The sequence below is a fragment of the Hetaerina americana genome, unplaced genomic scaffold, assembly GCF_022747635.1.
Source record: "Hetaerina americana unplaced genomic scaffold, ioHetAmer1.1.p SCAF_92, whole genome shotgun sequence".
Lineage (NCBI taxonomy): Eukaryota > Metazoa > Arthropoda > Insecta > Odonata > Calopterygidae > Hetaerina > Hetaerina americana.
Window position 1 is genome coordinate 717,501 of NW_027287561.1, and position 14,795 is coordinate 732,295.

The 14,795-nt window shown below is 38.3% G+C and overlaps 1 protein-coding gene across 3 annotated transcripts in view; it reads right to left on the minus strand.

The window, feature by feature from the left end:
• LOC139699838 (alanine aminotransferase 2-like) overlaps nt 1-14,795 on the minus strand; it is a 73,465-nt gene that overhangs the window by 10,675 nt on the left and 47,995 nt on the right. For all 3 annotated transcript variants that reach the window (XM_071598275.1, XM_071598273.1, XM_071598272.1), the window contains 2 exons: nt 11,024-11,145; nt 3,934-4,119 (listed from right to left, as the gene is read on the minus strand). In XM_071598275.1, coding sequence (XP_071454376.1) covers nt 3,934-4,119; nt 11,024-11,145 — 308 coding nt within the window. The remainder of the gene's footprint in view (nt 1-3,933; nt 4,120-11,023; nt 11,146-14,795) is intronic.

Genomic DNA, 14,795 nt, shown 5'->3' on the forward strand with positions numbered 1-14,795 from the left:
ATTCCTCCTTCATAAATGCTACGAATTAGTCCATAAAAACTCTTACTCCCCTGATCTCCTTAATGTTATAGTAATTCCAGAGTAATGCTGTCAAACCCCACAGCCTTATTTGATTTAAATTCCCTTAATACCCTTTTTAACTGACCATCGAGTAATTGTTGACTTGCAGGAGTAGCCTGAGAAGTGTCCCACCTAGCACATAAAAGAGACATTTTATCTTTAAATTTATTTTTATTTTTTAACATTAGTCTCCTCTTTAGTCGATACACACTTCCAAATATTATTTGACATCTTTCTCCACAGAATGTATGCAATAACTTCCTCATTGGATGAAAATCTGTCCTCTAAAGTAAAACAGCAAAAAGTTCCTGCAGACCATACATGGTGAATATATGGGGTTGTCAACCAATATAAAGTGCAATTTCTGGATTTTATTTATGGCAGCAGCCGAAATGTGAGCAGGTGTGTTGTCCTGATGGAAAAGAGATTTTTTCTTTTTCAAATGCAGTCATTTTTGCAATTCTGCCTTCAACTTATCCAGTGATAATGCTTAATGCTTTCCCGTTATTGTTTTACCTTTTTCAAGGTAGTCGCTAAATGCAATTCCGTGACTTTTGCAAAAACAGTCAATATTACCATCTCACTGATTAATCGGATAGCTTACGCAGGTCCAACTCTTCAGTCAATACATGACAAAGATTTCTTTTGGTATGCCCATAGCCTCCACCATCTCTCCAACCTTAATTTCATAGCCATCCAGTACAGATTGGTGACCTTCTTTCATTCTTTTTAATGGTTGTCGCAGTTTTTGGCAGTCCTGAACGCTCGTCATCAGCCAAGCTGGCACGGCCATGTTTAAATTCAGCTTCCCAAAGTTTCACGGTCGTAAATGATGCTGCTGAGTCCCCACACACAGCGCTCAACTCGTCTTTGAGTTGCGTGGACATGTTGCCTTCAAAAACAAATATCACAACCCAATACCCAAATTTCTCATTTTCACAAAAACCCTCACAATGACTCATTCATAAGATTGTCAAACAACAACTGAGTGTCCGAAATAACTGAAAATTATGTGAGAACCTTCCACAGCATTTGCAAACACATTCCCCAGCTTTTGTTGCAGAGTGCTGCCATCTTCATGTTTAGGTTGGAAACCATTCAGGCAACCTTCGTAAGCTATACTCATTTACCCACTTTTCTCTTTCAATGTCTAAGCTTGCCTATTGTCGTTATCATTATTTCAAGTGGAAAAAGTCATCCATCAGATACAACAACTAACTGTGGTTATTTTTGTGTCTTAAATTAAATGGAGGCTCATGCTGATACTGGGTTTCACCGACCAATCTCTCTTCATTCTCCCAAAAATACTATCTCTACCAAAATAACCTCCTATCCCCGATGGTGTTAATAATCTCTGCTCCCCAAATAAATGCCTCCACTTCATCCAGTGTTTATATTACAGAAAAGACTAACTTGAACAACATTAAATCTGAATGCCAACGAATCTAGCCCAGGTTATCTTCAGCAATTATGCATTTCACCACTCTCAGCTCTGTATATTTTTCAAAATTGATTCCTTTGTAAAGAATAAATTTGATTTAAGTTATTTTAGACTCCAGTTTGACATCTGCTCAAATAAATATTCATATTCAACAAAGATATAGAGAACTCTGTAACCTTAATACTATCTTCATAACCTCAACACCATTTAAGAATTAACATTAATAAAATGCTATCACCTGATATTAAAAAATATACACTATTCCACTCTCTAATACAAAAGTGAAGAGCTTAATGCTATTGGTATTGAAAGTATCAATGTATTTTTCCAATTGTATTGAAAGTTTGATCCATGGATAATTGCATTGATGTTTCTGTAAATCCTTATCATTTGCAACTTACAAGGTGTGATCAAAAAAAGACCGGACTGATTTTATTCTGTGCAAAACTTTCAACGGATCAAAATGAGACACAGTGCGCCATCTAGTGACATATCTGATGGCTAAAACGAGAGGTGTTGCATTTGTTTACATCGAGTTGCTACGCAGCAGAAGCGGTACGTGTCTTAACCTGTTTGTTGCCGCGTGAAACGGCAGCAATGAAGGAGCTAGAGGAACAGCGTGTATGCGTGAAATTTTGTTTCAAATTTGGCAAAAGTGCTACGGAAACATTTGTAATGATTCAGCAAGCATTTGTTATTCAAGCTACAAGTTAAAGCCAGTGTTATGAGTGGTACAGTCGTTTTAAATCGGGCAGAACCTCGACAGATGAAGATTCGCCGCCTTCCACTTCAACAGACCCCAACCATGTCAAATTGGTGAACGATTTGCTGCGGGAAAATCACCGTGTAACTGTTAGGGAGATAGCCGAGGAAGTGAACATTAGTTTTGGATCCTGTGAGACAATTTTGGGCATAATGCCCGCCGCATCAAAATTTGTCCCACAGGTGCTGACTGAGGAACAGAGACAAAAACGTGTGGGCATTTATCAGGAACTCCTAGATGGAGCCAATGCCCACCCAGAGTTTCTTAAAACCATCGTAACTGGTGACGAAACCTGGCTTTACAGTTTTGATGTTGAGACAAAGGCCCAGTCTTCTCAGTGGAAGGGTCCTCATTCTCTGCGACCAAAGAAAGCTCAAATGTCCCGCTCCAATGTGAAGGTCATGCTGGTGTTTCTTCGATTGGCAACAGCTGTTTCATTAAGAATACGTCCCTCAAGGTCAAACTGCCAACAAATATTTCTACTCAAAGTTATGAAGAGGTTGAGGGTCGCAGTGAGCCAAAAGAGGCTGGACATGTGGAGAAATGATGCATGGCGTTTCCACCACGATAACGTGCTGGCTCACACGGCACTGATCGTGACGGATTTTCACCAGACCCAGAACTTCGGTGATCCCGCAGCCACCCCACTCTCCTGTCGCGTGGCTCCATCAGACTTCTTTTGTTCCCAAAGTTAAAAATAACCTTGAAAGGTTGCTGATTCGATTCCATTGTGGACATTAAAAGTAATTGTATGGCAGACCTGAAGAGGATCCCTAAGGTGGCTTGCCAGGCAGGATTCGAGAGCTGGAAGAAACGTTGGCAAAGGTGTGTCATCAGCCAAGGCATGTACTTAGAGGGCGGCAAGTTGGATCAAGCTGTATCCGTCAAAATAAACAAGTTATAAAATCAGTCCTGTCTTTTTTTGATCACACCTTGTATTTGTAAAACATATTGACTGGCAATTCATTGCTTGTGCTGCTTCTTGATGATGCCCATGTTCTCTGACAACAAATTTGAGTTAATAAATGATATGGGCAATTAAAACTACATAAGAGAAAAATACACCCATTCCATAGGTAAGTCCCACAGCATGCATTAATTGGTTTGTTCCTTCAATACAACACTGTTCAGTTAAAATATCAACATCAATAAGTTACCTGAAGTTTTCTTATAAGATTACAAATGTTCTTTCTCCATAAAATCATTCTTTTCAGTGGTAACGGAGTTATGTTTAGTCAACTTTTACCTCATGTTTTACCAACCTTCTTCCATCCATAACTGTCATTAAAAGAAGAACAACTTGAATTTAGAGTGAAATCAAACAATAATAAATTTGAAAATTCATTTCTTTCATTTTAATAACTTGAAATAATTGATCAGCCATGAAAGAATTTTTTACAATCAAAGGTATTAGAAGTTATTTCAACCCTTTTGTTAACACAACCTGGAATTATTTGAATGCTCTAGTCGGATTGTATTGTTTATAACAACATCACTTCTAAGATAAAGCTATCACTGCCATTGGACAAATTTTGTTTGACTCAAAGCCTTGTGTAGACAAAATTTAGGAAAATCTTATATTAATTTTTCAGATCATGCAATCAGATAAAATTCTAAGAAGTACAAACACAATCCTTTGGGCTGCTAAACAGAAGGAATGGATACATACCTTTGGAAAAGCATACATAGCACCTTGTACAGGATTGCAGCTAATGCCCACCATGCTGTTGAAAGTTTCAGCAACCATTTTTGCTCTCAGGGCCAATGACTTTAGCACTGACTCCTTCTCAGCAGCAAACTTTTCATAAGATTCCTCCCCTGGTTTGGGTGGATTCACAACCACATCCATCACAGCCTAGAGAGATTAAGTACATGATTATATCTCAAAGTTTAAATTATCTTTCAAACATAAACATTTCATCAAATACTGACACTGTGAAATTTAGCTATGCCAAGTATGATATTGTGCTTTCCTGGCAAATTGCTGTGGAAAAGGCTACTTGGGGTGTTCCACCGGGTCACTTCCTGGTCTATTAGTCTACTGGTCTACCGGAGGAGGGATGGCACACTCGGACACAGTGTCTACCGTAAGCCTACCAACACCAACCAGTACCTGAAAGGCCACAGCCATCATCATCCCTCTCACAAAAAAGAGCTGTTTTTCCCACCCCTCTTCACCAAGCCAAGACTGTAGCTGACCCCGAGAGCCTTCCCAAGGAGATCCGACACCTGAAAAAGACCTTCCACCAAAATAGTTATAGCGAAGGGGAAATTACCTGGGCCCTAAAAAGGGCCTTAAGCTCCTGAGTTGGTACCCAGGAAGAGAAACAGCCTGAACCCACAGCAAGAGCTAGAATACGCTACATCTCTACAATTTCTGGAAAATCTCCCTGATTCTCAAGAAACAGGGCATTGAAACTTTCTTCAGGCCCCGCTGTAAAATCAAAGACCAATTGGTGAAGGCCAAAGACCGCTGAGGCTTTGCGACTCCGGATGTCCACCAGATACCCAGTGAATGGGGACAGGTGTACATACTATACGTGGGGGAAATCGGAAGAAGGATCGCGACCAGGATCAAAGAATATCGCAAACAATACAGGCTCTGCCAACCAGAAAAATCCGTGGTGGCTGAGCACTCCATCCAACAAGACCGTGCCATACTATGGAACAAAGGTAAAACCTTTTGCCGAGAGGTATAAGGAAAAGATTAACCATGGAATCAATCGAGATCTGCCTTGAAGAAAACTTTTTCAAGACGCGGGATAAAATCAAGAGCTGGTTCACACAATTACTTGGTGGACTGCAGACTCAACAGAATAATACAGCAAACTTTTGGAATATTACTAAGTTTGTTTCATTATTCAATGAACATATCAATTCAATTATGTTCATTAAGCACTGCACCTTTTGCAAGGTTTACTGTAAAATTCATTTGATAAATAATTTCTAAGGCATATTTTTGTAGGGCAACCCTTTCTAATAATTACAGGAGTATGTCTTTTGGAATGCAATGGAAAATTCTCATGTTACTACGAGGGTGGTCCCAGAAGTACCCGACCTAACAAGGAAAAAACAAAAAAATTGGAAAAAAATGTATTCGCCTCTCAACATAATCTCCTTTCAGCTTTATACTCTTTTCCCAGTGATTTTCAATAAGTTTGATACCCTTCTTATAATAAGAACTGTCTTGCTCCTCAAAATAGCCATTAACTGCCGAGACCACTTCTTCATGGTATGCAAATCTTCTACCACCAAGCCATTTTTTCAAGTTTGCGAACAGAAAATAATCCGCGGGGGCTAAATCTGGCAAAAAGGGTGCATGAGGTAGCAATTCAAACTTTAATTTATGAATTTTGGCCATTGTCATATGGATTTGTGAGCTGGTGCATTGTCTTGATGAAACAACACTTTCTTCTTAGCAAAATGCGGCTGCTTTAGCTTCATTTCTTCTCTCAAGCGTTGCAATAAGTTTGCATAATACTCACCCTAGATAGTTTTTCCTTTTTCAAGACAGTCAATGAAAATTATCCCACGCGCATCCCCAAAACCGACGCCATGCCCTTGTCTGCAGATGAAACGGTCTTCGCCTTCTTTGGAAACCTTTTTGAATCCTTTGTTTTGATTGGTCTTTTGTCTCGGGTGTGAAGTAATGGACCTATCCATGGTTATGACACGGTGCAAAAATTCTGCTTTATTGCTGTGAAACTATGCTAAACACTCAATTGAAACATCTTCACGACACTGGTTTTGCTCGAGAGGGAGCATATATGGTACACAGCTTTTTCATGTCCAAATTTTCAGTTAATATGCAATGTACCGCACTTTTTGAAATGCCTATAGTGTCTGCTAGCTCGCGCACTTTCAGTCAACGATCATCCAGGATCAATTTGTGGATTTTCTTCACCATTTCTGGAGTCGTCACTTCATTTGGTTGACCAATGCGATGTTCGTCTTGACAGCTTGTACGGCCTCGTTTCATCTCCACTATCTCATATTTTACTGTTGTAAATGAAGAAGCAGTAGTAGTAGTAGTTTTGAGGGGAGGCGACCGACAGCTAAGGTCATTTGCGCCATAGGGGATGGACAGGAAAGGATGAAGGGTGGAGAGAAACCCGGCGTCGGCATTAGCCTACTCTTTACGAAAGGCGCCAAGGGGTCCGCAGCTTAACGTCCCATCCGACGGACGCCGTACTCACTCAAAGTGCCCTCCACAAAGCACCTCAAGTAGGGATCGAGATACCTCTGAAAAATATTCAACACCGCCGGGATTTGAACCCGCGCCCTCAGGGTGGGAAGCCAGTACGTTAGCCCCCGCACCATCTCGATCCCCCTGAAGAAGCAGACTCACCCAGAGTAGAATCCAGTTCAGCTTTTATATCGGTTAGGCTGAGGCCTTTCAAATAAAAGTATTGTATCACAGAACAATGACCAATATTCTCCATTTTCACAAATTCACCAAAAACGTTCACTACTAATGGCTGCCAAATAAATACTAAACATCTTTAAACTTGAAATATATGCTTTACAGATTGTTTACTTTCTAATACAGTGATATTTTTCAAACAACTACCGCCATCTCTAGGTCAGGCCGGGTACTTCTCGGACCACCCTCGTAATTTCATCCCTACTGCTTCAGTTTGTGCTTATCATTCACTACCTTAACATCTTAATGTGCTTGTGACCACATTTTTCCAAACTTATGTTCAGAAAGATTATTTGTAATTTTTTTGTTCAAAGTTTGATAATATTTTGTGCATAGTTTTATAAATGCACTTCTCTTAAGGATAAACAAGAAGCAATTGTAAGGTGGCAATATCAACGAGAATATCATTTATGAGAAGACAAAAGTGATTTTCGCTGACCTCGCTACAGAGCTGCTAGGATCATCATTGGCCGAAAAAGGAGTATTTGAGGGAGGCCGTGAGTGGTTCAAGAAGTTTAAAAGAAGACCCGGAATCCAGGGTTGTGAGGTATGGTGAAGAAGTGAGCTCTGACACCAAGGCAGCAGAGAACTTCAGTGGTGACTTCATGAAGCTAGTAGATTCAGAGGCTTACCTGCTGCAACAGGCATTCAATTATAACATGATGAGTGGAAAAAGATGCCAAAGCAAACCTAAAGATGTCAAAGCACACCTACAAGATAGCAGAGGAGAATGCATTGCAATATACATTGAGAAGCAACAGCATTATAAGGCAGAGGTTATGAATGCTTTAAGTTCATTTAATGAAAATAATGTGTTGCATTTTCACAAAATTTGGAAGCATCTTGAAAAACAAATGTCTCCAGAAATTTTTCCTGTAAAAAAAAACCATGAATGTATCATAAATGATGAATTACCATATTTTCCCAATGATAATCCGCACCTTATGTATAACACGCACTCAGAACTTTGTAGTTATCATGAATTTGTATAGATACCGCGCGCCCAGGGCTTCATAGTTATCCTGAATGTGTATAGTAAATATTATATGTATTGTGTGTAAAAATATGTCTATATCCAAATACTAATAGATGGTAACATACAATGAATACATGAAATCATAATTGCCCGTGGCCATCTACTGAAAGTATAAAGAAGATTGGAGCAAGGTGATTGAAATTAATTCCAAACAACAGAAGGATCAAAAAATAAACAATATTTACAAGCCAACACAATATTCCACCTTATTGCTTTTTCACTATGATTCGCAAGTCAAAACCAGACAGCTTTGTGTGCCCTTTCATTTGCTATATAAATTAGCTTCCAGCAAATCAAAATTAAAAAATTAAAGAGCATGAACGAAATAGAATTTTCTTGCTTTGTAAGTATCGGCGCTCGGCTGTTCTAGACACCCTTCAAGTTCTATAAAAGTGCCGTCTGCATGGTGATTGTTTCAAATCTGAATTGAGTTAAGCTAATGCAATTTAGAATTTCTCAAGAAAATCATCCATGGAGAAGAAAATTGTGTACAGCGATGTTTAAGCTAGAAGTCATCAATTTCACGAAAGGAAAAGAAAATCACGAGGCTGCCAGGATATATCCATTAATAAATCTTTTAAATCAAAGTCACGTTCTAGTTGAGAAAAGTGGATGATGTCTGGTAAGAAAGACTACACAGATTCGGGAAGGATTAAAAGAGTGTCTCATGAAAAAATAAGCTGGCGGATCCTGGAAAGTTGGCAGGGTGTCAGAGGGATTTTCGATGGGAAAATACAGTAATTTTTTTGATTTTTTTTCATTTTCTGCAAATCAAATTCATGCCCCAGGTTGGTTCATTTTACAATACAAGAAAAGACGAGGATGGCTCATGATCCTAAATAATGCTAATATAATTTTATTTGAATAAATGTCATGAATAATTTTTTACTACCTATTATCTTATTTTACACTCGTTTATATGGGAAAAAATCATCTTACTTAACAAGCATGAGAAAAATTTCGGAATGAATTATGCTCATTGTACAAGGTTCAATGGTATTTCTTGGTCCCAACATGCAGAACAGGAATTTCTCCATGATTGAACCTGGTATAAATGGAACCTGAAGACGCAACAGTGCAATGATTTTTATCACAGAAATAAGTGTTTTACCTATTTATTTTGGAATTTCACTTGAATGCACATGAGGATTGCTTATGCATGGACTGGATGGAATTCCATTTTCCAGTAAGAATTCAAAGAGGGGGATGTGTGGGTGAGGGTGAGGGGGGGGAGGGATTTGACTGATGGAATGCCACTGCCTGCTGGTTAAGGAGCATATGACCCAGGGGGAGGGGGGGTGTCCGGCAGGTGACAAAACTGTTCCCTCCCCTTTCATGCCTCGGGTAACTTTGGTTCTTGCTTTCTATGTGCTGCAGGATGCCAGGTGAGTTCAAATGCTCGGAGATTTCAGCAGATTCATGGACCAATGCCCACGAGGAGCTGGTACTCTCTCGCTCCAATGAATAATCCTACCCACCATGCACCCAATTCCTGAGAAGCTAGTTTCCCTTCCCCCACATCATTTCCTCCCCCATTCCATCCACTCAGTGGCCAACTGCGCCCCGCACACTCCCTATGCCAGTCCACCAATCAGTGTACCACCAACTGAACTTCCCCTGCCCCCTCCTCCCCCCACATCTTCTATTGGTTCACTCACATCAATTTGCTTGGCTGCAGATGTCCGCAAGATCCTCTCTTTTTCAATGGGTCTTCAGTGAATAACTATCGAGGTGTTTCTCAAATACGAGTGTAAAATGCCAAGAGAGACAAATTGGGTTTGCAGGACAAAACTGACATTATAGACATTATGATATAAAAGATTACAAATACAATCCAAGTTTGGATAAACACAGGTGAAGAATAGAGGAACTGCACACTGAATATACTAAAGATTGAAATATAGATTCATTTGCAAATTCCTTACTTTCTTAATGACTGATATTGGATTTTATTCCCATGATGTATTTGCAAAAAAAAAGATTAATCCAAAGGATGTTGAAAAATTATTGCATTGTAACACTAATTATTTTCTGTCTGATCTCTTAGTGTGAAAATATTGAATAAATTCACATTAATTAATTTTAAATTATTGTGATACATTTTTTTAATACTTGAATGTGCCATTCATGTGGTTTATTGCGATTAGTACAGGGTGAGACAACATAACTTCCTCTTTTTCTGAGGCAAAACCCCTTTACAAGAGGATGTTATACGTATAATGTAATGTATAGTTGAATATAAATATAATAATAATGTAATGCATAATTGAATATGAATGCAAACCTGTGATTATAGAACACACATGAATGCATGTGGTCAAATGTGATTAGTCTAGTTGAATATGAATACAAACTAAATAATTACTGAATACAAATGAATACAAACCTGCATATAATTGGTAACCAAAACATACCCTCAGAAAATATTAATTAATTTTTGAGAAATAGGTGGCAAATAATTTACTTGTATTAACAACCCCAAAGCAATCTCCATGAAGATCAGACTCCAGAAGAGCAACTTGGAAAGGCCACTTGTAAATGGCATAACTGCACAACCCCAATGTTTTAAAAATATAAACATTGGAGAGAGTACCGTGATCTGGTGGTACTAAGATGAACCTTGGAACATGACTAAAGTGATGAAGGATTGGTTGGTTGCTTTCATTTACAAGGAGTATGAAAACAGTGGGGCAAAAATATAATTCTTGTCTTGGACTATACCATGGTTCCATCCTCATTTAGATTTACCAACAAATGTGCGAAACAAGCAAGGTTCCCAGCAAATGCCACGAGCTCACCACTCAGCCAACGGATCAGGGTCCACAGAGGCAGCAAAGCCATTGCCAAGGGAGCATAAAATGGTGGACTGTGTCCATGGGTGATCCAGCAGAGGGAGGGTGAAATCAATTGTGGAAATATTTCATGACTCAGTGATAATGGCTGAGAGACACAACAGGATAAATGGAAGAGAGAGGTATCGCCGTTGCAAAAGAAGCAAAATGGATTATGCATGAAAAGGAATAGACGGGCCAGACAGGACATGCATTCATGAGGGAAGAAAAGGACAATTTTTAAAACCTTGATCACCTAAATAGCAATATAAAGAATAGACACGGAGGAATAAGTTATGTCTTTTCATCTCTTCAAGCTCCCTCACGCATTCTTCAAAAATATCTGAATTAAGGGCTGCCAAGACAAACACAAATTGAAAACAGGAAACACTCATTAAAACCAAGAAATCATATCATAATAAAAAAAAGTAATAATACAAAAATATTATTTCATCAAAATTTCACTCACTTGGCCAAGAACTGTTGGGCAAAGCATTGCAGAAATGCTCTTCAAAAGCATAGCTTTTACATCAGGATCAAAATTGATCACTTCAGTGTAGCCTCCACGCAAACCACATTCACCCATGTATCCTAGGAGAGATTGACAGTTGATGTTCACTAATTCAATTACAGTTACAATGAACCAATATGGTAATGAAAAACTAAAGAGCATTTATCTACACATAAACAACATAAATTAAGGTACAGAGAAATTTTGAATTGAAATAACTAAAATTTACATAATCCTCAAATTTATACTATTTTTTAATATTACAGACAGATTTCCACAAAAGAATCCAATTAAAAACTTATTTCCTAGGTGTTATTTCTAGCAGAAGTTTTTATCTTCTTACTATGCATCTTGGTTCGTTAAAGTTACTTTTCCAAATGAATCAGTATTTCATGCAGTACATACTTGAATCATGCTCTAAAATAATCGCATGACTAGTAATCAGTTGGCATAGTAATCTGGACAGCACAGAATTTTATGGTTTTGTTACTCAGGTGGAAGCAGTTTTTTATTGAATGACTCAAAATATTATATTATTGACTATACTTATTGCACTACTGACTCACCTTAGTTACAAGTTATTTCATTTTAATATCATGTACATTATTTCTATAAGATTTTTATTGCATTTCCCCTTAAACAATTGAAAAACCAATCACATCCCCTAAGACAGGTATGGTTCAAATAATAATAATAATACATATATTTGTCTGGAGATTTGTTGCATATTCATACATACACAAATAAAGGACACGTCAGATATAAATTTCACAATTTTAAGCCGGAATTGACACATTGCGCGACAATTCCAGGTATTCATTTACAGAATAGAACATATTATTTTTTAAAAGGTTGAACAACTTTTTCTTGAAAACAGGTACTTTTGTTTCATATTTGATTTCATGGGGAAGTTTATTGAATAACCTTAAGCCCATTGCTTTGGGCCCATGGGCAGTATTGTGTGTCCTGACAAATGGTTGGTGCAGGTCCTTGTGTAGTGACTATGGTAATTGTGGTTGGACTTGTACTGGGAAATATTACCCTTTGCATGCAAGATGACATTAAATATATATATGCAAGGTACTGGTAATAAACCAAGTCTTTTGAAGAGAGGTTTGCATGGTGCATCGCAAGGAGCATTGCTCATAATGCGTATAATCCTCTTTTGGATTTTGAAGATTATGCCCACATGGGGAGAGGAACCCCAGAAGAGGATACTGAAAGTAACACGACAATAAAATTCACCATAGTAAATGGATGGAAGGACCTCTAAATTTACAGAATACCTAATATTTCTAATAAGGAAGCATAGGTGCCCTTTGCAGGCATTCAGGAAAACTGCCATGGATTACAAGAAAATCCAAGAGATGGTGCTCGTAGTCTAGGTAAAGGCTGGCCTTCAGTAAGCCTAATCTCTCACAAGACCGCTGTTTAAGGTTCAGCAACATCCATTACGTGGTTTCATATTCATAGTCAATTGATTCAACCAACTTTTTGCTTATTTAGAAAAATGGAAAAAAATGAGTTTCATGCAGTGATTAAACATTTCAATTTAAAAGGCTTAACACTGAAGAGATGAAAGCCAAGTTGGATTGAGTTCACGACACATCTGCTCCTTCATTTGCAACAGTTTACAATTGAGTAAATGAGTTTAAACGTGGCCACTCATCTACAAATGACGAACACTGCTTGGGACATCCAGGGAAAGTGACTTTCTCTAAAATGATTGAGAAAATACACAACATAGTTTTTGAGTGATCAACAAATCAAAGTTTGCAAAAGGCATACCACAAGGTAGAGTGCTTTCAATTTCACACGAAATATTGGGTGTGAAAAAAAATAGACAGGATGTGTGTTTTGCGTAACAGTGAGTAGACCTCCGAGTTGACCACACAGTTACATAAATACAAGTGTATGGTCCACTCGGAGGCTGGTTTGGTCCTCTTCAGTCGCAATCCTGATTAGTTTCTGCATCGATACACAACTGTGAATAAAACCTGGATACACCACTTCACTCCAGAGACAAACGGACAGTCAAAACAATGGATTTCTAAAGGCGATCTAACTCCTAAGAAGACCTTCGAAGACTGAAATCAATCTACCAGGTAATGCCCATGGTTTTTTGGGGTGGGCAGAATCATCCACATTAATTACTAAAAAAAGGACAAACAATAAATAGGGAGTATTATGCATTATTACTGCGCTGGTTGAGTGAAGACATTCGGAAAAAATTTTCTCATTTGGCAAAGAAAAAAATTCTCTTCTGGGTTCGGAGAATCGAATGTGGGCCCTTCAGTCAGTAGTCCTATGCTCTACCCCTGGGACTACCACCTCCCCAAAATAATAATATTTATGCTTCAATAAGGGGGTCACCAGAAATCTTTTTAAAATCCAGTACAACTTGCTACTATTATCTGAGTAATTTCAGTCAATAGGTTCCAAGCCGACTGCTTTCTGCTCTGAGAATCAAAGAAATCCACACAAGACTACAGATTGGTAACAATTTCATTCATGGCAAGGGATTTTGATTTGCAACCCCTAAGCTGTGTTAGCAATAGAAGCAAAGAGGCCAAGAGAGTTCGATAGAACAGTAGAATCTTTCGCTTTGGCACACATGTGATCACTAAAACATTATTTAGAGTGCATGATAACCAGGCTTTTGCTAATGCACATTTTGATAACAGCAAGGTATAGCATGTGAATGTTTCTACCTTCTCAGAAGAGTATGTCCCTTGCTCTTGAGATGGGATGATTGACCATCCCCTAGACATCAGATCCCCTCATCTGGACAGATATCCACTCAATGGTGATTCAATATTGAGCTGAGGAGATGATGTTTATTTTGGAAATTCAAAGTGTTGCATTTTATTGCCCCCTGTTCTTGTGACAGAATTACAGAGGCCCTTTCAAACATTCGGCCCTCTCATTCAGAGATATATCCTCTGACATTGAATTGGCCTTTTCAATGATGAGACATTGTCACTGTGGAAATGTGATATGTTGCATTGGCTCTCAGGTCATCCCTCTTGTGAGCTGTAAGCATTACAATGGTTAGTCCCTCTAGTGTCAAGGGCAGATTTGGATATTATTATTTATTTACACAATTACGTTGCAATTAGGCAAATTTCCCGGTGGCTACGATCAGGTTAGGTCAAAGATAACTACTAACAACGAAAATTACATACGAACACAAAAACAGATAAGAGACAAAATATTTTTACATAATGACACTTCCACATCACATGCAAACAAACTTCCACATCACATACAAAATGCCGTCCACATCACATAGAAACAATATTTTCAAAACTACAATGAAGTTTATTACCCAGTAGATACTTTACATTTCAACTTAAAACCTCTGAAATTGGATGGAAAGGGCTCAAACAAACCTCCAGGCAGCCGGTTTCAATCAATAATAGTTCTACTCAAAAAAGAGTATTTTTTCTTATTGGTTTTTTTAGTCCTTATTTTTATTTTGTGGCTATGGTCGTTTTTTCCCTTAAAGTTAGGCTTTTCTATCCCTTGCCATAAATCTTCCCACGCTTCGTCCTTTTTAACAATTCTATACATCGCGCCTAACCTACTCCTTTTTCTTCTATTTTTCAAACTCTCCCATTTCAGTACATTTAACATATCCGTGACACTATCTGTTCTTTTGTACCTTCCGAGTACATATCTTGCTGCCTTTCTTTGAACTTTTTCTATCTTTTTAATATGTCCCACCTCA